The sequence below is a fragment of the Odontesthes bonariensis genome, chromosome 18 (genome assembly GCF_027942865.1).
Source record: "Odontesthes bonariensis isolate fOdoBon6 chromosome 18, fOdoBon6.hap1, whole genome shotgun sequence".
Taxonomy (NCBI): domain Eukaryota; kingdom Metazoa; phylum Chordata; class Actinopteri; order Atheriniformes; family Atherinopsidae; genus Odontesthes; species Odontesthes bonariensis.
In genome coordinates, this window is record NC_134523.1 from 26,685,524 (window position 1) to 26,711,654 (window position 26,131).

Sequence of the window (26,131 nt, forward strand, 5' to 3'; positions counted from 1 at the left end):
TGGAACAGGAAGGGGTCATCCCCAAACTGTTTCCCCAAAGTTGGGAGCATGAAATGATCCAAAATCTCTTGGTCTGCTGAAGCATTCAGAGTTTCACTGGAACTAAGGGGCCAAGCCCAGCTCCTGCAGAACAACCCCACACCATGATCCCCCCCTCCACCAAACTTTACACTTGGCACAATGCAGCCAGACAAGTAACGTTCCCATGGCAACCACCAAACCCAGACTCCTCCATCAGACTGCCAGATGGAGAAGCGTGATTGTTCCCTCCAGAGAACGCGTCTCCTCTGCTCTAGAGTCCAGCGGCGGGATGCTTTACACCGCTGCACCCGACGCTTTGCATTGCACTTGGTGATATGTGGCTTGGATGCAGTTGCCATGGAAACCCATTCCATGACGCTGTCTACGCGCTGTTCTTGAGCTAATCTGAAGGCCACATGAAGGTTGGAGGTCTGTAGCGACCGACTCTGTACGTGTGGCGCCTGCTCAACCCACTACGCCACGGACCCATTCTTTCACTAATGTTTGTAAAGCAGTCTGCATGCCCAGGTGCTTGGATTTATACACCTGTGGCCATGGAAGGAACACCTGGATATGATTATTTGGATGAGTGGGTGAATACCTTTGGCAGTATAGTGTATTTCACAAAAAAGAAAACATTTTCTTAGGTTTTAAAACCTTTTTGGTCTCTTTTACTCTGACATCTGCAGCTTCTCTACAAAACCCAACACGGTTAATACTAAACTTTTATTTCACACAGGAATTAAACTTTCTTTCATTCGATGAATGTTTACATCACATACTGTTTTGCAAAATACAAAAATATTAAACACAAAAGCAAAACATTTTAAGGCGAACATGTGCAGGGAGCAGAAGCTCGGGCGATTAAGTCTCTTTAACCTCCACGATAAAAGTCTGGTGGCTTGTTCAGTTAGCGGGAGCGTAGTTTTGCTCTGACATCTGTTTACTTCAAACACTCAAGCTCAAGGAACACATTATGGTCCCATTTTGGACTGAAACACGTATTTTCTTTTAGCAGCTGATCGCGTAACGATGAGCCACTCCCTGAGAAAACCCTCATGAGTCCCACTCTGCAAAGATAAACGGCGCTAAGCTTCTTCACGGCTCCGTCAGACAACGTGTGCAGTTTAATTTGAATTCTTCAGTCGGTTCAAAGTTTTCTACATCAAACTGTGCAACATATGCAGTCTCTTATTCTTCCTCTGAAGCCTGCAGGTCTTTTTTTTTTTAACAGAGCAGCCATTACAGGAACACTATTTTGTTGCCATGTTTTCCACATTTATCACATAAAATACGTTTTATATGTACATTTCTGTCAGTTTGTGCTCACTTATTTAGACATTTTACTCTGATGCCACATTAAGGCACCAAAAACCTCCTTTTTAATGAGTTTGTGGATGTTAAGTTGGTCTCAGAAACACAGAAGCCGTTTGTGCCAGAACTTCCTGTTTGTTTCTCCGTGTTTACCGACTGTTATTACTCATATTCTGCCTCAGTGTGGGCTTGTAAATCAGCGGCTACTGTTCCAGCGAGTCAGACGCCACATAAACGAACAGAAGTCTTAAACTGGAAGCTAAAGGAATAGCTGCAGCCACACATCTGATTGGGGCTGAGGTCTGTTTTTCCCCAGTAAATAAAGCAGCGTTTGTGTTGAGTTCAGTTCCAACAACAAGATGCTGTAATTCATGGTGGATTTTATGGCCTTTTGTTGCTCTGACCCACTGATCTGAGTTTTATTTGCTTCTTTTCCTTCCCTTTAGAGCGAGATTCGTACGGAGCAGCAGACTTTCTAAAAACTGACATGCTGAGCTGTCGATGTCAGACCATCACTTCAGTCTTAAAAACTTTAAAAATGTATTTTAACTTATCGGAGGCACCAGAGTAGTCAAGGGATCAATAAAGTTGACAGAATTTATCGTCTGCAAACCACAAATTCTTCATGGCAATAAACAAAAGTGAACTTTTCAGAGATGTTGGAGAATCTTTATCTCCAACATCTTCAGTATCGTCATCGTACCGTCGTGACGGAAACCTGTGAAATATTTGATTTGAGGGGGCATAACTCCACCCAACCGGTGCATCGGGTGTTTTAAAACAAGCGCTCGGTCTCTGGCTGCACGACGTAATGTTCAAAACCTGAAAGATGCCTCGGAGTGGACTCTTTGGTCACATGCTGCATGAGAAAACATCGTGAACAAGACGTTCAGGCGTCAGCTGCATGCAGGAATCTGATGATGACGCGGGTGGGCTTCATCCCGACAGGAAGGTACCGTCGGCGCCCTCCTAGTTTGGACCGGGGTCACTAAAGCAGCGCGCCAGTTTCAGGTGATCCTCCTTGTCGTCCGCCTCTTTGGGCCTCTGTTCGGCGCCGCCCCCGGCTCGGGCCGCAGCGCCCCGATTGGGCCTGTTGGGGGTCTCGTGCACCAGGTCGACATCGTCAGGAGGGCTGGGGTCGGGCTGAGCAGCTCGGGCGGCGGGGCTCTCGCTGTCGTCATACGTGTAAACTTTGTGCTCTGGAGAACAGAAACGGTGCAGCGAGTCATTGATTCAGCAGCATCTACACCCGACAAAAAGCCTTTATCCTGTTTCCTGGTTTAATATTTTACTTTCTTATTATTTTTAGTAGTTTATTGCAAATGTACACAAGCTTACATGCATCAATGTTCATGTTTGTCAGGAGGTTTTTACATCAGGGTTGTCATGATTATTGTAACAAAAAGCATGTCCAGATTCAGCCTTTTTTTTTTTTTTTTTTTTTTTTTTTTTTAAATATAGATTTTCTCCTCATCTTAACACTAAAACAGGCGGTAATTCAGTTTAATAAGGTTATGAAAACAAGCCTGGTTCGGTCACGTTTTGATTCATCAACTCAAATCACAATATTCTCATGGGTATCGACGCCGTTTTGGGCCAAAAGCGACTGGTATTTGGAACTGTTCCTGATTCTGTCTGCAGCTGAAGAAAAGCAACCCCTAAGCATGATACCATCACCACCGTGCTTCACCCTGGGTACGGTGCTCTTTTGGTGAAGACAGGGTTGTTTTTGTGCAGTCATGTAAGGGATTAGACGACATTATGGAGTTTAAAAAGGTTGTAATTTCTACACGGTGGGACTAAAATGTGAGAAAAAATGACTTTAAATTAAAGTCAGGAATTGTTGTTTGAGTTGTTTGATTTAGACTTTCACTCCGAGGAGCAGATGGGGGGCCTCTCAGAGAAAATTGTCCCAAACATCACAGAGCTGAATATTTCGTCTTTTTTTTTTTCCACAGTAATATTGAACTTTAATATCCGTCTGTCTATGGAATGATGAGAGTTCCACAAAAATAGTAAATATGTAGAAGAATTAGAAAATATGAGAGGAAACATACACACAATTAATTCCACATTCTTTATATTATTAACAAATGCATTATTTTTGGTGGCATTCCTATTAATCCATGTTGCTGTGGCAAATTTATTACTTTTTTTTTTTTTTTTTAATATTCATCTTAAATCTAAGCATTAATGCCGTTTGTTCAAACTCTAAGAGAAAAATTAGTCCATCTAATCCAAGAGAATTCTCTGAAAACGTGACTCTGAAGCTGAGTTATTAAATCAGTTGTGTTTACAAGTTACTGTGAAATTATTTATTTTAAAGCTGCTTTAGAAAACAGGAGCAGATCCAGATGTTTCTATCTCTGTGAGATGTATTAATTGGCTCTCACAGTCATGAACTTAGAATGAACGGTAATATCAGCACTTTAAAAATACTCAGTATGAGCTCTTTTACACTCCAGGTGGATTATTCTCACATTAGGGGCCTAATAAGTATTTAAAATACTTAAACTCAGCTGCTCTGATGGGAATTTTTAATTGAATACATGTTCTCTGTTGTCGTGTTAAATAAAAGCATGAATGATATCGTTTGTTCCTACTCAAAATAAAGGGAATTCTCTGAAAATGTTACTACTTTTTAAGCTATAAGATGGTTTGTAAATTGCTGCTTACTGACCTGGTTGAAAGCAGACTTTCCTCACAGGTGGAGTCTCCTGGCGGTTCGCAGGAACTGTGAGATAGTGACTCATCTGTGAGCCAAGCAAAAAAAAAAAAAAAAAGTCTTACAACATGAGCTTGTTTCTGCAGAAAAGGCAGAAGGAGAGACTCTCTGTGAGACTTACCCTCCTCTCCATCTCCACCCTCTGCTTCCTGAAGCGAACCTCGCTCATGTGGTCCTCAAACGGGTCCATGAACAGGTCGTGTCTGCTGTACGAGCGAAGCTGAGGAGCAAAAACCACAAACAACGAGGGTCACAAACAACCGTCTGCAGCAACGTTACCAAAACCTGCACACGAGCAGGACTCGTGCCATCCGCGGCCGCCAGATGTGGCGTCTTCCTCACCCTCTGCCGGGTCTTCTGCAGGTTGGCTCGCAGGGCCTTTCTGATCTCCGCCTCCCGGGTCTTTGAGATGCTCGGGATCGCCCGACGTTTGGCCGGTTCCCTTTGCTGGAGGTTTCTGGGGGGGGGGGGCGTTACATCCAATTAAAACGGTTTAACTTGTGCCTTAAAGCACAAAGGGATCGAAGCTCGTTTCAGTGGTTTACAAGCTCACGTTGTGGATGAAACGGATGTTAAATGATTAAATATTTTACACAGAAAAGGTAAAGCAGGAGAAAAAGCAAAAATCTGTCAAATCAAATAGAAACGGACAAAAACTAAATAAATATTAACAGCAAAAGAATTTTAAACACCATTTGTGGACTTATTTCTGTACATTTTCATTCAGTAATCTTAAAAATGTAAATTTTTGCTTGTAATTCAACTATTTTTTCCCAATTAACAGCAGAAGAAACTAAACAAATCTCAACTAAAACTTTTTTATATTGAATGATGTGGTTTCCATGATCATGGCAACAGGATGGAGACACCATTTTAAATATATTGAAGAGAACAGGTGATATTTAATAGACATTTATGGCACAAATGGCTCCCTATAAATGTGTTAGACGCATGTAAAAAAAAAAAAAAAAAAAAAAAAAAAAAAAAAAAAAAAAAACATAAATTATGTTTATTTGTAGGAGACAAACATCCTTAAATGTTAAATGATCCATTTTCAAATCAAAGGGAGAATAACGGGAAGCGATATGAAGCTTCTGTGATTTAATCTTATTAAATTAATGAGTTTAAATTAGATTCATGTGGTCTATTGACTAAAAAATATGTTTTTATTCAACGATGTCTTAAGCTTGGAAAGCAGCGGAACATCTAATTTCCACAATCCTTGAAAAAGAAAATCAAAATATTCATTTAAATCATATGAAAAGTGTCAGTTCACCCAAACAATAACCACGTTACTTCCACTGTAATGCAGTAGCATCAAGCCTGGGCTGCTGTGTTACCTCTGAACTGAGAAAGAATCTGAGCTAAAAACGTCTGACTGGAACTCACTGCAGGGAGACGGACGACCCAGTTGCAGAGAGCAGCTTGGTGGCGCTCCCGCTCTCCACCAGCATCATGGCCTGTTTCATCTCCATCTTGTTGTAGAAGGAGATGAGCTGAGGCTCAGTGGAGCGTTCGCCTGCGATCAGCAGCTTCTTCACGTAGGTCTTATTGAAGCGATTCAGCCTGAAAAAGGCAGAAATATCAGTCATGATTCAATTAGTTGTACTTCTTTGAGTTAAAACTGCTTTACCAAACAGAAACAGATACACGTTTCTGGAGATATCGGGAGTAAACATCCTGAACTCGTAATAAAGGTGCTACTCAAATGACCTAAAGTATGACAAATCTAAGAACAACAGAATGCAACAAAATGAATTTGGCTGAATTGGAGAATAGTTTTGCATTTGCATGTAGGATGACAACTGATGATCATCTTCATAAAGTATCAAGCTGATTAATTTGGTTTGCAACTATTTGGAAATAGTGAGAAATATCAGGAGAGTTACCAGGAACACAAAGAGACACAACAAGTATTATGTCTCTGAATTATTAACAATAAACACAGGAGTGAATGTATGACCCATCAGAAGTGTGTGGAAGTGCATTACGATGCAGATACACACCCCATTGGCCCCATTTCTTCTCATTTTTCAGACAGAGAAAGAGACGACACCAGCCGGGAGCTGTTGCCATTCAAATGTCCAGTTGATTTGAAACAAACTTTTGGGATATCGAATAGAAAATAAACATCTGGCTCACTTCCATGAGCTTCTTTGGAGTGTGATCAGCAGAAGAAGACAGTACGAGCTACTTTAAACATGGCTGTAAACGGTAGTCAAAACAAGACTAATAAAACCGCTGCATTTGTGAGAAAAAAAAAAAAAAAAAAAAAAAAAAAGGAAAATATTCGTGAATTACATTGCGATTACTCTTTCAAGTCATTTAGCATCTATTAGTTTATTTGCTATAACCATGAAAACTCGGCAGAGTTTGCGGGAGGGCATTGCCCCCCCTGGTGGTCAAAAAAGTTAATTACTGTGTTCCCATCGAAAAAATATGATATAATGAAAAAAATATCTAAATATTTATAAGTGACATAAAGCACACACAGTGACAGTAAACATATCAGCCCATGATGTTACGCTATATATGGGTTGTAATGCACTGCTATATATGCTTCACAGTGCGTGGTAGGCTCAGATCTCGGGACTGTCTATTAGACGGGTGTTTTTTTTGCCCTCCCTGGGAAGAATCTCAAACTCCGCCTATGACTCATGATCAGTTATGCAACATGTTTGCAATTAAGAATTCAAGTGTTTCCATCAAGTTCAACGGTGATGAAAACACAAGCACATGGCTCCTAAAAAAGCAAAACAATATGGTGATCATCGGTTTAAATAGGGGCTATGTTTGAAAGCAACACCTGCAAACAGTAACTGATTATATTACCTTTAAGAAAAGAACCAAATCCTCACAGTGGCTGCTTTGAAATGTGGGTAATCCCCCCCAAAAATAACTGACACATTCATCAGAATAGTGATAAAGCAGGTAAATTATGCTTTAAAGCTCTGATGTCAACTTTTAATGACAATAACATGAGAAGAAGAACTGATTTGGGATATTTAGGAAAAAATAGTCCTGTAAAGGAGTAAAAATGTGATATCTAAATGTATATTGTTGAACATCATGTTAATGAGCAGAATTTAAATCATACTTGTCCTTCCAGTGATGATGTCCATAATGACCACAGATGCCTTCAATTCCGGTCAGGAGATGGTCCAGGAACTGATGGCAAAATGTGTTAGTAGATGCTGTTATTTACACATATTTTATTGATAATGTTACCAGGCACGAATGTTTCATAAACTTTCAATCATGGAAACAATGACAGAAACTCTCACCTGTGTGTGAATCTCCTCATTAATTGATCCCTTGCTTTCCTTCTTCTTCTTCACAGCCAGGAGCTCCACCAGAGGCCTTATGGTCATTCCCTAAAGAGAAAAACTGAAATTAAATCAAACATATACGGCAGGATTTTTCTAAAAGACAAACTTAAGATTTGAAGGTTTTCGTTCTTTCTTTACGAGTGTCCACACCTGCACAAAGACGGTGAAGAAGATGACAGTGATGATGGCAGTGAGGAACATGTGCTTCGTTTCATTGTCGATCAGCAGGAATCCCAGCGAGAAGGCTATGGCCCCTCGCAGGCCACCGTAGGCCACGATGAACTGGTCTTTCTTGGTCAGTTTCACGATACGGAATTTATTGATGATGAATGTAAGACCAATGACCCCTGAAACCCACAAAAAAGTGGAGGAAAAGGTGTTCATGAATTTATCAAAACCAAAATAAAGAAAAGAGGCAACACTGCTCTTTGTGACAGAAGATAGCAGCGAGCTAAAGCTAATTTAGGAGCAGAACCTGAATTTTATTACCATGACAATGTTCTACTGGATATCATATAAAAATAAAGATTGTAGAAAAAGATGGGAAAGACTAAAGACTTGAAAAGAAGCTAAAAACCAAAATACAGGGACTGTAGTCCAGCTGCTTATGGCTAACAGAAGAAATTTAGTGAATCCCATTATGCTCCGACATCTTCACACCAGAATCTGACTGTTAGACAGCCGCGGCCGCTGTATTTGGGCAGGATGGGCAGAGCCCCGCCTTCCACACCCCAACCTTTCTTTTATAGATAAAATATAGATAATTATAAATTATAGATAAAATATTTATTTCAACTTCAATCACAGTGGGAATCGTATTACACCATATTGTGGCTTGTGACGGACTTTGCGAGTGGAATCTGTTTTTATTTTCGCTGAAATATAGCCTACCTCCAGTGTGGCTGCTTAACGTTAGATCTATGGCCACTGGCCAGGGCAGATGCCTGGCTGCCCTCAGCTAAGCCCGGCCCCGCCGAACTCTCGAGCACATTCTACCAATCAGAATCACTGTAGGCCCCTACGTAGCATAATATCATGTAACATTTAGCGTGCCTGTATAGATGCTATTGGGGCAGGTGTATGATCTGCCCTGGACATGGAAAGGACTCAAAGGGTTTAAGAAATATATTACTCCGCCCATCTAGCCAGTGGGAACTTCAGTGCCGCCAAATTCCCCTACAAACTTGTTGGATAAAACGGATAACTATGTCGGATTTGATGAAGGATAATGGCTGTTTAATCCGGATTCACGTTTGTGGTAGGTAAAGATTTTACTTTATAGTTGCTATCTTACAAAGTTTAAGTGACTGTGAACGAAGTCTTTGCAAAATGGGAAACTGGGAGTGATTTAATGAAATATCTTAGCTTGATGAGCACAGCAATGTTGAGACAGTAAACAATGTGTTGACAGCTTCGTACATGTACAGTAGGTTACTTGTCTGCTAGCTTAGGTTGGAGCACTGTCGGTGTGTGTGACATGAAGCATTTTTCGGAAAAGGCAAAAAAACACAGCAAGGCGCATCTGAATTGTGCCATGAAATTAGCCATGCAATGCTTTGCGACAAGTTTCCCTCTAATTGAAACGTAGGCAGTATTAATTCCTTTCACAAACTTTCTCTTCGCTCATTTTCACGTGGCTTTTGTGTTTGTTGTATGGCAGACTTTTATGCGAGTGCACGCTACCCCCCCCGTATGTTTGCGTAGATTGGCCTATTGCGTATGCTCCATAAAATATCCAAAATGCATTTTGATAATGCAGATCATCTGCCCCGCCTATTTTCCAGACCACGAGCCACTACTGCTGTTAGACATCCAATTTTACCCTAAAATTGTTATATTGTATACCATATAAATATCATAGCATACACGTGTTTAAATTTTGTTTACCATGAACTAAGAAACAGAGTTTAACCAAACTGCACTAGCTGCACTTAAGCTTTGCTCAGTTTTGTCAATTTATTTTAATATGTGAAAAATCTCATGATGTTTTGACATCTGAACAAATGAGCTTGTTACACCACTTAAATTAGATAAATCTAAATCTACATTGGCAGACATCCCAAGTTCCAAAAAGTCATTTCAGGGAGATGCTCGACCCCCCCCCCCCCTAATTAATGTAGGATTGATTTAACTTACTTGATGGTAAATTTAAATAAATAAATACATCTGAATAGGAAACTATTAATAATCAGGAGAAAACATATATCCAACCATAACTATTTCCTGCCCAGTTGCACATAAAACCTCAATGTGTCCGCGTGTTTCCATGCACATGTATCCAGGATTTTGATCATATTTCCATATGTCAAATTTATATGTAGCATGACAAACCTGGTTATTCATATCTTTGTTAAATGGTCATTGAGTATAGACATTTCTGATCATGTACAGTCGAATTTTAAGTAATCTACCAGCAGATAATGTTAAAAATGTGGATGTTTGGATGCCACAGTATCCAGTGTTCCATCAGAGTACTCCAAGTAGCATTTCCAGGTTTGCTAATACCACCTTGTCCAGGTTTCTGACAACAAATTTAGATGTTTACCTGTGCAATAGATAGGATGGGAACAGGATACACCAAGAAGAAAACAACCAGGGCACTGTTTGGTGCACATATTAATGCAGTCTGTGGCATTAACTAAAGAAAACACTGTAGTCAGCCAACAAGCTCAAATAAACCTCCATGTTCTCGTACTGACCCAAAACTCTGGATACCAGACAGAGGACGAGCGTGCAGATGACGAAGATCCAGTTCCAGTTGTGAGGACCCTCCACTGTGGACACCCCGAGAAAGATGAAGATGAGCGTCTCACTCACGCTACTCCACATCTTCAGGAAGTACTTGATAGTGGTGTAGGACTTGTGGGAGATGTTGGCTTCCACATACGGTCGCATCACCACACCGCAGGCAATCAAGCTGTTTGAGATGTCAGAGGAAAGAAAGGAAGGGCTGAGCTTCATAACAGACTGGATCCTCATGATGTTTACACCTGCATGAGACAATGTTTCTGCTCATCTATTTCTATCACCTGGCCAATAAGGCATGAATTTCTCAAGACCTCTGAGGGTGTCCTGTGGTATCATGCACTAATGTCAATGTCAGTTTTATCTCTATAGCACGTTTAATAACAGCAAGGTGGACCAAAGTGCTTTACAAGTTTTGTTCAAAAGGGATGCATGTGCAAGTTAAATCCACATAAAGGACAGAACCTAAGATTTCAGAGAGTCCTTCCTGCTGCTTTAGGTTCAGCAGGTTAACAAGTCCCACATCTGCCATCAATGAGGCAAATAAATGTCCAACAGACCAGGCCAAGCGTCTTCCATTGCTTGGTCCAGTTCTGTCCACTGTTAGCGCTTTCTGTAGCTGATGGGCACGGACACAGTGATCAGCTGACCGGCCACGTACACTACAAACCACGGTGTTCTGCCATCATACCATTAAAGTGTTCAGCAATTTGTGTTAAAGCTCTTTCGAGGGATCAGACCAAAACCTTCCTCCTCGATGTTAGCCAATGGTGCTTGGGTGAAGCAGGAGCACCCAATCCACTGAATTCTGCACAATTTATTTAAAAATGACTAAAATTACTTTTTTTAAATGGACAAACAAAATGTTTCTCATGAAATGGCTGCAGATCACAAGACCTACAAAGATAAAAACTTGAGTTAAAGACCACCTTTGACAGACACTTCCTCGTTCATTGGTAATCCAATTAGCTTTTTCACTCCCTATTTGGTTATGTTAAGGAAGCCAAACTTCATAGTTATGTTTATGAACCAAAATCCTTTGGTTAAAAATGGAAGAATGTGAGGCTATCCGAGTGGGAAGGGGTTATATTTGGAGTCACACCCTCATTGGCTTCACTTTGACAGCAACTCCATCCATCTTTTATTTGTACTGAAGGCATGTGTGAACAATGGCTTTTTCACTTTGATTACATGGGAACTGATTTGCTTCCTTTTGAAAACTGATGTTTAAGCAACAGTTATATGAAAGTAGACGTTATCAAATATGATTTGATAGACTGTCTACAACCTAACCCAAAGATACTCATTATGCGGCTCCTCAAGCTTTAATTGGCGGCTCGCACTCGCATAGTAGCTTATAACAATATGGTAACAATAACAATAAATTTTTTCAAATAACATACAGCGAATACCGCACAGTATTAAGTATTTTTATTAATTTTGTGTTTTTGTAGTATTAAGTATTTTTTATTAAGTATTAATTAAGGCTCAATGGTGTTTCCTAAAGGGGGCTCTGTTAAACCTGGCAACGCAGCCCGCTTAAACCACCGTCACACTTGACCGCAGAGCACACTAGCTCCTTTAGCCAGCGCGAGATGCAGGGACAATGGATCGGTTTTTAATTTAAAAAGGGCAAAAACCAAACAAAAATCAGCATGAAGACGCCAGAGAGGGGACAAGCAGGCAAACGTTGGGTGTACCGCGAGATGCAGGCACAATGGATCAGTTTTTAATTAAAAAAGGGCAAAAACCAGCACAAAAAACATGCTCATCCTGAATGTCTCACTATGATTACAACAACAAACTACAAAAACAACATGAAGAAAGTTGAGGACATGCACGCCAGCTTCCGCTCATCCCAGTATTGAGGTAAATGTGGTCTTAATTGAAAATGTATTGGCTGTGTTGTTTCTTTTCTGTGGGATGTTTTATATGTAGAAATGCATATTTGCAAAAGGGGACTTTAGTATGTTGTCGTAAAAGTGGCTCTTCCCTTGATTTTGCTCCACTGAATTCTGCACAACTCATTTAAAGTCCAGAAAGCCCAGAGACTGACGGCTCATCAACTTACGACATGATCCCCGACAGATGGAAGACCTCTGCAGAGAGGTAGGCCATGTAGCTGTAGAGGAAGACAAACAGGGGCTCGATGACACGAGTGTGGGAGGTGAAGCGAGATGTGAAAGCTCCCAAGATACCGTAGAGGACGCCCGCCATGATGCCTCCCAGTGAAACCACGAAGAAGGACACCACACCGAGAAGGGCATCGCCCACGGTCACGGTTCCTGCGTGGGAAAACTCCTCAAACAAGTGATACAGAACCTGCAGAGAAACGGAGCACAGCTTAGATTCTCTTTGATTTACAATCATTTCAAACACACAAAAACTGCTCCTTTCTTCGTTTATGGGAATGTCCAAAGATTCAAAAGTTCTGGAAAGATATTGTCAATTGTCTGTCAGCAGTCTTTCATATCAACATCCCTTTAAATGCTAAACTGTGTGTACTTGGAATCTATCCACTGAACTTCATACGAACAAAGAAACAGACTAAACTACTGGACTTTGGGCTTCTACAAGCTAGGAGAGTGATTGCACTTCATTGGAAGAATACAGAGGCTACTTCCATGAAACAGTAGATAAAAGAACTTTCAGAGTGCATTGGTCTAGAAAGACGAACACATATATACATATATATAAATAAAGTATTTTACTATTCTATATATATATATATATATATATATATATATATATATATATATAAAAGGGAAAACTGAAAGAGTTTGTTCATCTTTGGGAACCATACATGAGCATTATAGAATCTGGAATGTAATGTATTTATTTATGTTGGTTTATTTATTTTTGGCATTTATTTATTTATTTATTTTTGGCATTTTGGATCAACTGAAAAGCCTTCAGTTAATCCAAAATGCTGCAGGCAGAGTTTTGATGAGAACTAACAGGAGAGATCATATTTCTCCAGTTTTAGCTTCTCTTCATTGGCTCCCTGTTAAATTCAAAATAGAATCTAAAGCCCTATTCGGACGGGACTAGTTCAATGGGGGGACGTATGGTAATGTTGGTTAACTAGACGACGCCAGGGAGAAGAAATGACCAATTCGGACGGGACAAAAAATCCCTGTAATATTCATCTAACATGGGAGGAGTTGTTGGTTACGCACAACCGTCACATCCTGGATGTCATGCACGTCTCCATTTCACTTCCGTAAACCCCATCTGTAAACAGACATGGCGCCGACCAAGCAGCGCTTCATCCAGAACCTCCATGTTTGCAAACAGACACACCTAATTGTTTCTCTCTTTAAAGGGATGTGACGACATATTCCGTACTTATTACCGAAGGTCGCATTCGCACGGGATTAGTATTACCTATGGTAGATACTCCGGACCGTTTCATAGGAGGTAGAATTCTCGGCAAAGTTTACTGACATACTCCGCTATCTTTACTGACATGGTGCGTTCGGACGGGACTAGATTTCCCGGTTATTATTACTTTACCCCAGGTCCCCCCATTGAACTAGTCCCGTCCGAATAGGGCTTTAGATTCTTCTCCTTACATATAAAGCTCTTAATGACCGAGCTCCATCATATCTTAAAGATCTCATTGTAAGATATTTTCCTAACAGAGCACTTCGTTCCCAAACTGCAGGTTTACTTGAGGTTCCCAGAGTTTCTAAAAGTAGAATGGGAGGCAGAAACTTCAGTTATCAGGCCCCTCTATTGTGGAATAAGCTGCCAGTAAATGTCCGGGAAGCAGACACCCCTTCCACTTTTAAGATCAGGCTTAAAACTTTCCTTTTTTATAAAGCTTATAGTTAGGGATGGCTCAGGTGATCCTGAAACATCCCATAGTTAAGCTGCTATAGGCCTAGACTGCTGGGGGGCCTCATCTGTCACACCTTTCCTCACTTTACTCTCTTTATGTATATGTGACATTATTGTGGTCATTAACTCGTGTTTCCCTGTTCCAACAGATATCCTTTGAATGGTGTTACAGTGCCCCCCCCCCCTTTCTGTCTTCTCAAACCCCAGCTGGTGGAGGTGGATGGCCACCCTTCCTGAGTCTGGTTCTGCCAGAGGTTTCTTCCTGTTCAAAGGGAGTCGTTTCTCTCCACAGTCGCCTCAGGCACGCTCAGGCCGGGAGATTGGACCGAAAAACAAAAAGTTTTCAGTGCAATCTGTTGGTTTCCTTAGCTAGGAAATTGTTTTTGAATTGGCTCTATATGAACGAATTGGATTATTTTATGAATAATTATGATTACAATGAATTGAATTCCAATTGGCTTGAATTGGACTTACTATCCAAGTGCCTTGAGATGACATTTGTTGTATTTGGCGCTATTTAAATAAAAATGAATTGAATTTACTTTATTTTAAGGGAGATTGTTATTACATTGAAATGTGTATTTCAGTTCAAAATTTTGTACTTTGAGTTATTGATATTAGGATTGTGCAAGTTTAGGTACGTGTGTGTGTGAGTGATACTGGTTCTGTGACGTGTTGTAAGTCACAGTTCAAGTGTTCTGTAAAGTAATAAAACCCACACTGGAAAAAATCTAAATCTTACCAAGGATATTTGTCTCAATGAGTATCTCATTACACTTGATATAAGACACAACTGCCTAACAAGTACCATTTCAGCCAGATATAGGGACTTGTTTTAATACAATACATCTTAAATATCTTGTTAAGTGAAAAAGTCTTGAAAACATCTTGTTTTGAGTCATATTTCACATGAAACAAGCTTTTTTTATTCATTTGAAGAGGTTTTTAAGCTAATTTCAAGATCACTTTTAACTCAAAAGTCTTAAATATCACATCTTATTTCAAGAAATCTTGACAAGCCGATTTTCACTAGTTTCATTGGCAGATTTGTTTTGCTTATTTCAAGCAAAAACGTCTTGTATTTGTTTTTCTTACTTATTTTTGGAGGGGCATTTTTTCCAGTGCAATAAAGATATTTGAAAAAAAAAAACCCAAAACAAACAAAAAAAACCCTGCTCCTTTCTTGGTTAAACAGAGACAGAAATAGGCCAAATATGCACTTAACGTACCACAGTGACGGCGTCGTTGAGGAGCGACTCCCCGAACACGAGGATATGCAGCAGCTCGTTGATGTGGATCTCCTCGAACACGGCCAGCACGGCCACAGGGTCCACGGCCGACACGATGGAGCCGAACAGCAGGCAGGAAAGCAGGTCCACGTGGCTCACCTGCGCCGCCTCGATCTGACAGACGGCGAACATCATCCCACCGATGAAGAAGGCATTCCACAGCGTGCCCAACACCGCGAAAGTCAAGATGGTGCCCAAGTTCTCCGTGAAGGACCGAATGGGAAGGAAGTATCCGGCATCCAGGATGATGGGAGGCAGCAGGTAGAGGAAGAAGAGCTTTGAGTCCAGGATGGGCGCCTTCTCGTCCATCGCTTTGATGATGCCGCCAACCAGCAGGCCCACGAAGATAAGCAGACAGCTCTCTGGGACGACATTCGACACCCTGGGAATGATGTGAAAACCTGCCGAGAGAACATTAAAGAGGCTTTTTATTCAGAAAAACCTAGAAACAATGAAATGAAATGAAATGGCTGCAGATCACAAGACCTACAAACATAAAAAATTGAGTTAAAGACCACCTTTGACAGACACTTCCTCGTTCATTGGTAATCCAATTAGCTTTTTCATTCCATATTTGGTTATGTTAAAGGACAAGACCGCTTTTTTTGACATTGGGCCCTTGATTTCACATTATAGCATGATGTTCTACTCACCCCTGCTTGTTGTTGGTCATTTGGAGCTGTTCCGAGGATATTCGAGAGGCGTCTGGCTGCTCTCTTGAGATATTCGGCCATGAAACGGTTTCATATGGGCAAGCTTATACAGGCACAAACTATGCTGTTTATAATTTATTAATTACTCTACACTAGCACTGATAACGTGAAGGTGCGTCGCTTAAAAAAATCCGGGTTACTGTAATTTTGAATTTTTGTCGTAAAGTGGGTGTTACTGACGTCCTCGTCGTGCTACTGCCACAGACAGCCCACAGACCTGCTGCCTATTTATTCATTCGGCTAAAATTCAAAATTAGTAACCCGGATTTTTTTAATTAAGCGACGCACCTCAACGTTATCAGTGCTAGTGTACAGTAATTAATAAATTATAAACAGCATAGTTTGTGCCTGTATAACGTTGCCCATAGGAAACCGTTTCATGGCCGAATATCTCAAGAGAGCAGCCAGACGCCTCGCGAATATCTTCGGAACAGCTCCAAATGTTCAACAACAAGCAGGGGTGAGTAGAACATCATGTTATAATGTGAAATCAAGGGCCCAATGTCAAAAAAACGGTCTTATCCTTTAAGGAAGCTGAACTTCATAGTTATGTTTATGAACCAAAAGCCTGAACAGAGCAGCTGAGTCCAGCTGAGCGTTTCCATGCAGGAGGGACTCATCATCTGGTGTTAGTCCAGTTCTGAGAAGCTGGATTTTGTACATTTTCGGTCGGACAAACATGTTTAAAAGCGTTTTAAAAGTCCGGTTTTGGTCAGACCAACAAAATAATTAATGTTTTTTCTCGTGTTGTGTCAGTGTTTATTATTTAAACACAACTTGTGGCGTTATGAAAGAACAAGGACTGTAATAAACGCTAAAAGAAAGACATAAAAACTCAATATGTCGTCACACAGGAAGCAGCGTTTAGCTTCTCATTATCCGTCATCTCAGCCTCGACGTTCGGCCTCTCGATCATGTTACCGAGGCTGCTATAAGGAATATTCTGTGTGAAGCTTTCCTCTCCACCTCCTGACTCTGCACACTGAGATCTTTGTTATCGAGCAGTGCATTAGGACAGGATGTCGGACCAGCCCTCAGAGACGACAGCTGGACCAACAGATAACAGGCCTCTGTGAGGCTTCTCTGTGCTCTCACAGCCAATGGAGACCCCAACAGCCAATCACAATGATCACTTTTAGACGTCAGGGGATAATACAACCAGAATAAAGGCTCTAGCATGGTTGCAGCGTCTGCTCGCGCGAGCGGTGTTGATGACGTCACGAGTTCGTGCCCGCCATAGGACCCTATATAGTGGCGCAAGTCGTTGCGCGCCAGTAGTTGCAATTTTCTCCGTCACAGAGGTGGCGCTGCTACGTGAAGGTTACCTCTACTCTACAACCACGAAAGTGGAGAAGAAAACAATGCCGCTGTCAAGAGCAAGAATACTGTAATTAATGATACTGCTGCAGTTTTCGGATCATTTTAATTTTTTAATTCAGTTAATAGAGGTGAAGGTTTGAAGCCCCCAGCATCAACAGAGTCTCTGCCCTCTTCTTTGCCTTCACGTATCTGTCCCGTAGCTTCTTCCACACATTCTTACAGAACTCTCCCTCTTTCCCCAAAGTTCTGCCAATCTCTGTGTACCAGTTTGGGGAGTTTACGTGCTCCCTGTGCTGTTTCACTGCAGTTTCGTACAGCTGCCTGTACAAACGCACCTCCTCACTGAGCCTGGTCTCACATCGGTCCATCCGGTTCGTTGTGCTCGGCGCCGCCAAGTTACAAAAATCGACTGGTGCACGACAACGCGCTGCGCCGTCTTTTCAAGGGAAGCGCCAGGCCTGATACGTCATTTTGACGTCACGGTCCGCCACCGCCATGACAGACGCGGCAACCATGCTACCGCCTTAAGAAGTCTCACTGCATTTTTATTGGTGCTGAAACTGCCCCGAGGACTAAACAACGCTGTGTAATTTCATGTAATTTGCTTTATTTCCCAAGCGCTTTCTTTTTGTTTTAAACCCCAAAAATATAACGCTCAGCAAGAGTGGAACAAGTTCATGAAAGATGGACAAAACAAAATGTTTCCATGGCTGAAACTGGGGCCTGAAATCCAGTCGGAGCAAATGAAGCTCACAGAACTGAGTGATTTAAATACAAGTTTATGGCCCCTCTGTGTGGAACCAGCTGCCAGTTTGGGAGGCAGAGCCTTCAGTTATCAGGCCCCTCTTTCTGTGGAACCAGCTGCCAGTTTGGGAGGCAGAGCCTTCAGTTATCAGGCCCCTCTCTGTGGAACCAGCTGCCAGTTTGGGAGGCAGAGCCTTCAGTTATCAGGCCCCTCTCTGTGGAACCAGCTGCCAGTTTGGGAGGCAGAGCCTTCAGTTATCAGGGCCCTCTGTGGAACCAGCTGCCAGTTTGGGAGGCAGAGCCTTCAGTTATCAGGGCCCTCTCTGTGGAACCAGCTGCCAGTTTGGGAGGCAGAGCTTTCAGTTATCAGGCCCCTCTCTGAGGAACCAGCTGCCAGTTTGGGAGGCAGAGCCTTCAGTTATCAGGCCCCTCTGTGGAACCAGCTGCCAGTTTGGCTTCAGGAAGCAGACACCCTCTCTACCTTTAAGACCAGGCTTAAAACTTTCCTTTTTGATAAAGCTTATAGTTAGGGATGCCACAGGTGAGCCTGAAACATCCCATAGTTCTGCTGCTATAGGCCCAGACCCCTGGGGGAGCTCCCATGATGCCCCTCTCCTCCCTCTGCACCCTTTCCTCTCTATGTACATGTGACATCATTGTTGTCATCAACTTATATTTATCTCTCTCAGCAGGTATCTCTGGCCCTAAAAGGAAGTTTTTTTCTCTCCACAGTCGCCTCGTGCACGCTCAGGACAGGAGATTGGATCAAAGAGAGGTTTTGATGCAGTTGATTTTGTTATCGAGGCGTTTTACCTGAAATAAATATCTATAAAAATTGAATTCTATGTTGTTTTTCTTTTTAAACTGTCGTATAAATTGCCTTTCCTGGTAAACTTTAATGGAGGGATTGTTTTTTTTAAATAATTTTAACATAGATTTGCATTTGTTTAAGTTCATGTGGGCGAAATATAACAAACAGCCACCAAAAAATTACAGCATTAAAGGAGGGATTATTTATGTATTCGTTTAAATTAAATCTAATAAAGTGACATTTGAGTTCATCACTGATTAGCTGATAATAAAAAAAAGATTCTGCATTAACTCAGACACGAATCACTGTTAAAAAAAAAAAAAAAAAAAAAAAAAAAAACTGAACGATGGGAAATTTTGGCTTTAATAAAGTCTTAAACGTCTCATTGATTAAACAAACTGAATAAAATACAACTCAACTGTCCATTAAGGTTAAAAAGAGACGTCTAAACCCCCCGAACAGCCTCAAGGAGAGCAGCTGTGTCGGAGCTAAAGGTCACGGCAACAGTTTAAAAATAACAAACCTCCTGAGAGATCCCTTTAATTATTCTGAATAGAGCCTTCAATCCCTCCATTTCTGCTCTGACAGGAGTCAGCAGATACCTTTCGGCTCGTTCCAAATTAACTAAAAACCTTGATGTTAAAAGGCTGATTATGGCAGCGTGGAATAAATCCATCTCATCCCTCCTGTCAGCTCAGTAATTCTTTCTTTACTTCTAATAAATGATATATTCTTGATTAAAGATCAACAAACCAACGAAAAAAACAAATAAATAAGCAAAAACAAGCCCTTTTTCCTCTAAACTAAAAGCAAAGTGCAAAAAGGCCTTTTTTAGTTATTTAAACTTTACATTAATATTGAAATTAAATCAAATTGGAATAAAAAAGGATCATTGACTGACATAAAATGATATTTAATGAACAAATGGACATTTTCTACATTCTTTTCTGAAATTAAAACATCTATTAAGCCACCGACAGATGTCTCCATCACCAATTAAAGTCATGTGGGGGTCGTAAAATATATTCTGAGGTCTTAAAATGAACAAAAACACATTTTACATTATAGGCATTGAAGAAAAACTGAGACAAAGTGTGGAAAGTAAGTGAACCCTCATTGTTTCCACAGGAATGTGTTTCTCTAAGTTTAAAAAGGTGAATATTTGCTTGTTTTTCTGTGACAGAAGTCAACATCTTTTAGATATTTATCAGAGATAAATGTGTGAATTTGTTCCCCTGGTGATGAACCTTTGCATGAACCTACAGAGTTACAGAGCAGATCAGAGTTGGAGGTGCAGGTGGTAAAATAACTGGTGGCTGCAGCTCCTCCATGATGGAGGCTTCAGCTGACTGATGCATTTCTTCCTGAGAAACCTGACTCCTAACTGTGTTGGACCTTCTTGTGCAGGATTAGTAGTCCATCAGATTACTTAAAAATCAACTTTTCTTGTGATTTTTGTGGAAATATGAACACGTTTGTAATTTGGTGCCAAACAAAGAGCTTAAAAACTTGATGGAAACTTCCAAAGAGAAACGTTTCTGCTTCATTCTCCACCTTTAATTTGGACTTAAAACAGCTTAAACTGATCATGTTTGAGGAATAAATTAAATGTTTCAGAAAATCTTCAAGAATCTCTCGCACCCTTGAGCCCAGGTGATCAACCCCCCCCCCCCCTCCCCCCTCTGAGGGCCTGATGGGGGCCGATTGATCCGATCAGAGCGACACTCACCAAGCTTCATGAGCAGGGCCAGAAGGATCCACAGGGAGATCTCAAAGGGCTTCCTGACGTGCTCGTAGTTCAAGGCGAGGACGGGGAAAGCCTTCTTGTGATCCGTGGAGTTCGTGTGGTGACTCGGCTCCTCGTGCGTGGCGTGGACAGGATCCCCCCGCGTCTCGTTGTGTCCTGGAACAACAAGACGACTCGCGGACGCAACGGAGAGGAAAACGAGCGTGAAAAGGCACAACAAGCCGGTCAGACGCGCGGAGGAGCCCCTCCGGGCGGGACCGAGCACAGCCATTTTTCAGATGGGCTGGACCGCCTCGAGACCCGATGAAGATGAGGATGATGAGGACAGGACGGAGAAGGAGCGCAGACTTTTACGCACAAACTCTTCGAGCATGTTCAAATTACGCACAGGCGGAGAGGGTCAAACGATGGTTTGGGTCGCGAACAAACTTGTTCCTCATCCTCAGCCGCAGGTGGATTCACAGGAACAACTCACGAGCGTGTGTCTCGCGCGCTGACACGGTCTGCAGCCCGTTCTGTCTCTGACCGGCTGGGGGCGTCTCCTCCTCAGACGTGACTAACAGCTGACATCCATCAGACAGAAACCTCTGTCTCCGGCTTCTTCTCTGTTCGCAGCGCAGCTGAGCCAAAGGGACATCTGCTGGGTGGAGGACCAACAGACCCCGCCAGGTCATGTTTAACCAGTGGCGGTCCGACACTGATTTACGCCCCGGGCGAAACCCGGTGCCGCCAATATCTTTCTGTCCGTATCCATCAGGAGAACGAGCCCAGTACAAATGTTTTGGTCAAAATCCTCACTTTAGGTCCACCAAAAGCATGAATATGCAGCGTAAATGTTGCTGCATCGAAATAACACGACGTTTCTTTGCGTAATTAATTCTTTCCATCCACACGACACGAAATGCCATCAAACATCCTGTTTTCTGTGTTTATTTGAAAGCCGCGCGCGTTCATCCCCCTCACTATACATGTCCCGTTTCAGCAGTCAGGTTGCTGGGTGATTTCTACAAGAGCTTCAGCCAATGATGGCCAGGCCCTGCGTAAAAGCGCTTCCCCTCGCTCCATCGCATTTCTTTCCAATAGGGCTCGGGCACGTGACGTCACTACGTGAGCGGCGGCCATACTGGAGGCTCAGAACTGTTTTGTTTACATTGTTTTCCACTGCGCGCAGACGTACTCCCGCCTGGTCTCGGAACTTTCTTCGTTGGTTTATCTATTTTACTTATTGTCTTTGCCACTATGGTCGCACGTTGCTGTGTCGTGGGGTGCAATAGCGTAAGCCGTGACAGGAATGGGGGGGAAATCGTAAATGGTTTATCTTTTTACCGGTTTCCTGCTTGGAGGCGCACCCACGGAGACCAAGTGTCCGAGATAACAAAGCGTCGTCGACTAGCATGGATCGCTGCTGTAAGACGACCAAGCATAACTTTCCACTCAATTCCGGTGTCGATGAGAGTGTGTTCTCTGCATTTTCATTCTGGTAAGTTACAGACTTTTGTGTGCTGAGGTAAAGATCCCCGCCTTCACAAGAGGACACTGTCAGTTGGAAGCAAGGGATGTCTCAATGGGTTAAAAGCGGAGGACAAATTTCGTGTGTATGCATGTATACATGACAATAAATCTGATCTTAATCTTAATCTTAATTTAATGTGGAAAATACAAGGAAAATTGCCCATCTCCAAATTCACATGGAAAGGGCGATTGGAACTGTCAGAAACAATACACCTTTTTGTCAGCAAAAGTACCTATCAACATAGTTTTGCCATGCGAAGGTGAAGACAAAACATTCTTTGACAAGATTGTGTCTGTATGTTGTACTCTGACCACCATGAGCAGGAGTGTTGTGCAAAGTTGAAGTCGTCTGAAATAAATATGATTTTAAATACAGCCAAGTGTGTGTGTTTCATTATTTATTTACAAGTAGAGTAACATGACAAAAGTGTAAAGTGTCATTATAATTGAAACTGTTGCAAAGTATAAGCACTGACACCACATACTATATACGCAATTATGTCCGAAAGGGTGAATTTAGGCAGTAAATCTTCGTCGACAATCCATTCCTTGCTCGGTATTTCATAAGGGTCCAGTCCGTTTATAACGCCAATCTTCTGCATGTACCGATCTCTGGCTTCCTTCTGTAATGTATCCCGGTATATCCCACATCCTTTCTTCGATTTTAACATGCTTTTCTCTCGCTTTTCTCTCACTGTTTGGTCCTTGATCTCCGTCTTGCCTCAGGGTTTGTTTACGAGATTGTGCCTCCAATATGGCGACCATATCCCAGAATGCAACGCGTGTGCCCGAGCCCTATTGGTCAACGGAGCCCAGCTCAAACAGAGGCTTCCTTCAAGCCATGAGGAAAAGGCTCATATGTAGTTTTTCCTGCAGCAGCTCCATCTAGTGATGGGAACTTGGGAAGCCATGAAAAAGGCAGAAAACAGCTTAAACCAGAGGTAGTTTAGTTGCTGCTATTACTGTGTGTAGGTTTAATCATTATATTTTATTGGTATTGATGTTGTAATTAGTAGTATTATTGGTATTAATAATGATAAAGCTGTTTTTAATTATTTTTTTTATTTTTAATATTATTTTTATCATTTTCCAAATGGCCCTGTACAAAGTCAGCCTAGACATATCCATACAGAAAAGTGTGTATAATCTCATATTTTGAGATACAGATATTAAATATGGAATGAAAACATTTCTAGGACCTGTTGGCACTGTTTGAGTCCATCTTTAAGGCCTTTTAGCTATTACAAGCCTATTTCATGTTTTTTTTTTTAAATCTAGGCAAAGGTAGAATAATCTACAGTGATCGTTTAAGAAAAAGTGCAGTTTGCAGGCGTTCCTTCAGGCAAATCACCAGGAATGCTAAGGAGTTAAGGCAGTTAAAATACAATCAGATGCTACGGTAAAGTACAAACATTCAAGAACAAATCATATATATATTTTTTAATACTTTATTGTGTCATAATGATAATGATTACACTTGACACTTTTTTTTGTTATCACCCTGTGAGTGAATGAAAGGCTTGAAATCACAAATGACCGACCAAGGGGAAAAATACAATCAACAAAAGGAAAAAAAAACATAATAATAATAACAGTAATAATAGTAATAATAATAATAATGCACTCTCATTCAAAACTATTCATTAATAATTTTTTTAAAAAGACAGAAAGAAGATAAGTAAACAAAGCATACATATAATCTGCAATCTTTGGCTTTGTTGCATCTTAACTTTGGTACAGGTAAAAGAAGTAAGAGGAAACAGTCTATATACATTGAAATGGCAATTATAGTGAGGATGCAAAAGTGCAAGCACAACCTAAAAGTTGTTTTTTCTGGCCTTCCTGGATGCGAACTCTTCCACAATGTCTTCATAAGAGATTTTCTCTCCAAGGGCATGATTTATGCTGATCACAGCAAGGCCACTGAGCCGCTCCTGTGACATTGTTGACCTAAGATAGGTCTTGATAAGTTTTAGCTTTGAGAAGCTCCTTTCTGCCTGAGCCACAGTGACAGGTAGAGTGGCAGCAATTCTGAGACCAGTCCAGAAATTGGGAAAGATCTCTGCTAGCTCCTCCTCGTGCATGAAAGTGATCAGCTCAAGGGGGGGTCATAGATGCTGATGGCAAGTCAGGAAAGTTCCTGATCTCCTGCACAAGCTCTTTGCCATTCAAGTCAAAGTGCCCCCCAAAATGTAAGGTGGTGGCTAGCGCTTCACACTTGTCTGCCAGCTCCTCGTTTGACAGATTTTCAAAAGCAGTCAAAACACCAAATCTGTTTCCCACATTTTCCAATGTGGAAAATCTTTCTTTAATGGCTGCCAGGGCTGCATCCACAACCACATTGAAAAATCCAAACTCCAGCTTCTTCAATGCGTCACTGAGGGGTTCATCATGAGATTCATATGAGAAGTGGTCCTCAGCCTCTTTTGTTTTAAAACAGCCTCCACATTCATTGCTTCACACATGTCTTTGGCTGCCATCTGTGCTGCTGCAAAGCCACTTGCCCTGTAGCTCTGGAGATTTTGCTCTGCCTTCTCCAGAAGACTAACAGCCAGGCCCACCTGCATGTTGGGAGACTGCATCAGTTTGCTGACATGCCGCGTTGTGGATAGTATGTCATACCACACAACAGTGCAAATGCTGAATCGGTATGACCCCACCTCCTCGGACAACGATTGAGCCTCTGCCCTTACTACTGGGTCTGTGGTGGTGTTCCGCAGCTCCAACAAAGCCTCTCTCACTCCAGCTCCCTGATATCTCATGGGCTCAACACTCTTTATTTTGCTTTCCCACCGTGTGTCTGCCCACATCTTCAGGGTAATTGTGGCATGTTTTTTCAGTTCTGCCCACCTTTGAGTTGAGCCTGAGAAAAGAGTGTACAGCTTCTGTAGGACACCAAAGTAGCTCATGGCATCCGTAGAGTACTTTGCAGCATCACACAACACCAAATTCAAAGTGTGTGCCCCACATGGCACAAAAAGAGCCCTGGGGTTCTTCTCTAGGAGCCTGGCTTGAACTCCCTTTGATTTCCCCTTCATGTTGGCCCCATTATCATACGACTGTCCTCTGCAATCTTGAAAGGGTATGCCCAGTTCTTCGAGTCTGTTGAGGATCATTGATGCTAAGTGCTGGCCTGTGGACTCCTCTGCCTCCAAAAATCCAAGAAAGTGCTCCATAATCTGTGGTGTGCCCATCAGTGAGACCACCCTAATCACCACCGATAACTGTTCGATGTGGCCGATGTCTGGTGTGCAGTCCAAAATGATGGAGAAAAATTTTGCTTTTTTAATGTCCGTCATGACGGCAGACATGATGTTGTCACTTAGCAAACCAATGATCTCGTTCTGCACACGTTTCCCCTAGGTAGCTGTTGTGGTTTGCTCCTCTCTCAATGTGGTTAAGGTGGTCTTTCATTATCGGGTCAAACTTTGCCATCAGTTCAACCTCTTTAAGAAAGTTTCCATTTGAGGGAGTGTGCAGTGTTTCCGTGTGCCCCCTCAGAGCAAGATTTCGAAAAGCCAATGACTGCACAATAGCAGTCAGACGGGTAAGGACTGCTCTCCATCTTGCACTGGATGGAGCAGCATGGTGGGGTGACATGGCCTCTTCCTCAGCAGTGGCACTGGATGGAGCAGCATGGTGGGGTGACATGGCCTCTTCCTCAGCAGTGGAGCAGGGTTGTTGTTTATCTCCAGCCATTCCTAACAGACACAAGATAGTAATTACTAAAAGTATATAATAACAGTGTAACTAACTCATACACATCATAAATCATACATTACATTACACAATACATTAATCGTAGATAATACATATACATAATAATAATAATAATAATAATAATAATAATAATAATAAGAGAGAGAGAGAGACCCACCTGACAGCTGAGATGAATAGGCAAGTTGGTGTTCTTCAATGTCCTGGCTTTCTTCTTGGTGAGTGGTGGGGGAGAGGGTTGGTGGTCTGTCCACAAGGGTAGAGGTGGAAGACTCTCCAAAATACTTCAAAAGAGTCCCTG

The 26,131-nt window shown here is 41.9% G+C and overlaps 1 protein-coding gene across 1 annotated transcript; it reads right to left on the reverse strand.

Annotated features, from left to right (window-relative positions):
- Positions 1-592: 592 nt before the first annotated feature.
- Positions 593-21,581, reverse strand: slc9a1b (solute carrier family 9 member A1b). The gene is made up of 12 exons (XM_075450447.1): positions 20,584-21,581; positions 15,207-15,667; positions 12,206-12,456; positions 10,089-10,306; positions 7,540-7,736; positions 7,345-7,434; positions 7,158-7,228; positions 5,450-5,626; positions 4,403-4,517; positions 4,182-4,280; positions 4,016-4,088; positions 593-2,534 (listed from the first exon to the last, which is right to left on the reverse strand). Exons 1-12 carry the CDS (start codon positions 20,870-20,872, stop codon positions 2,305-2,307), a joined length of 2,271 nt encoding a protein of 756 aa, XP_075306562.1. The 5' UTR covers positions 20,873-21,581; the 3' UTR covers positions 593-2,304.
- Between the last annotated feature and the right edge of the window lie 4,550 nt (positions 21,582-26,131).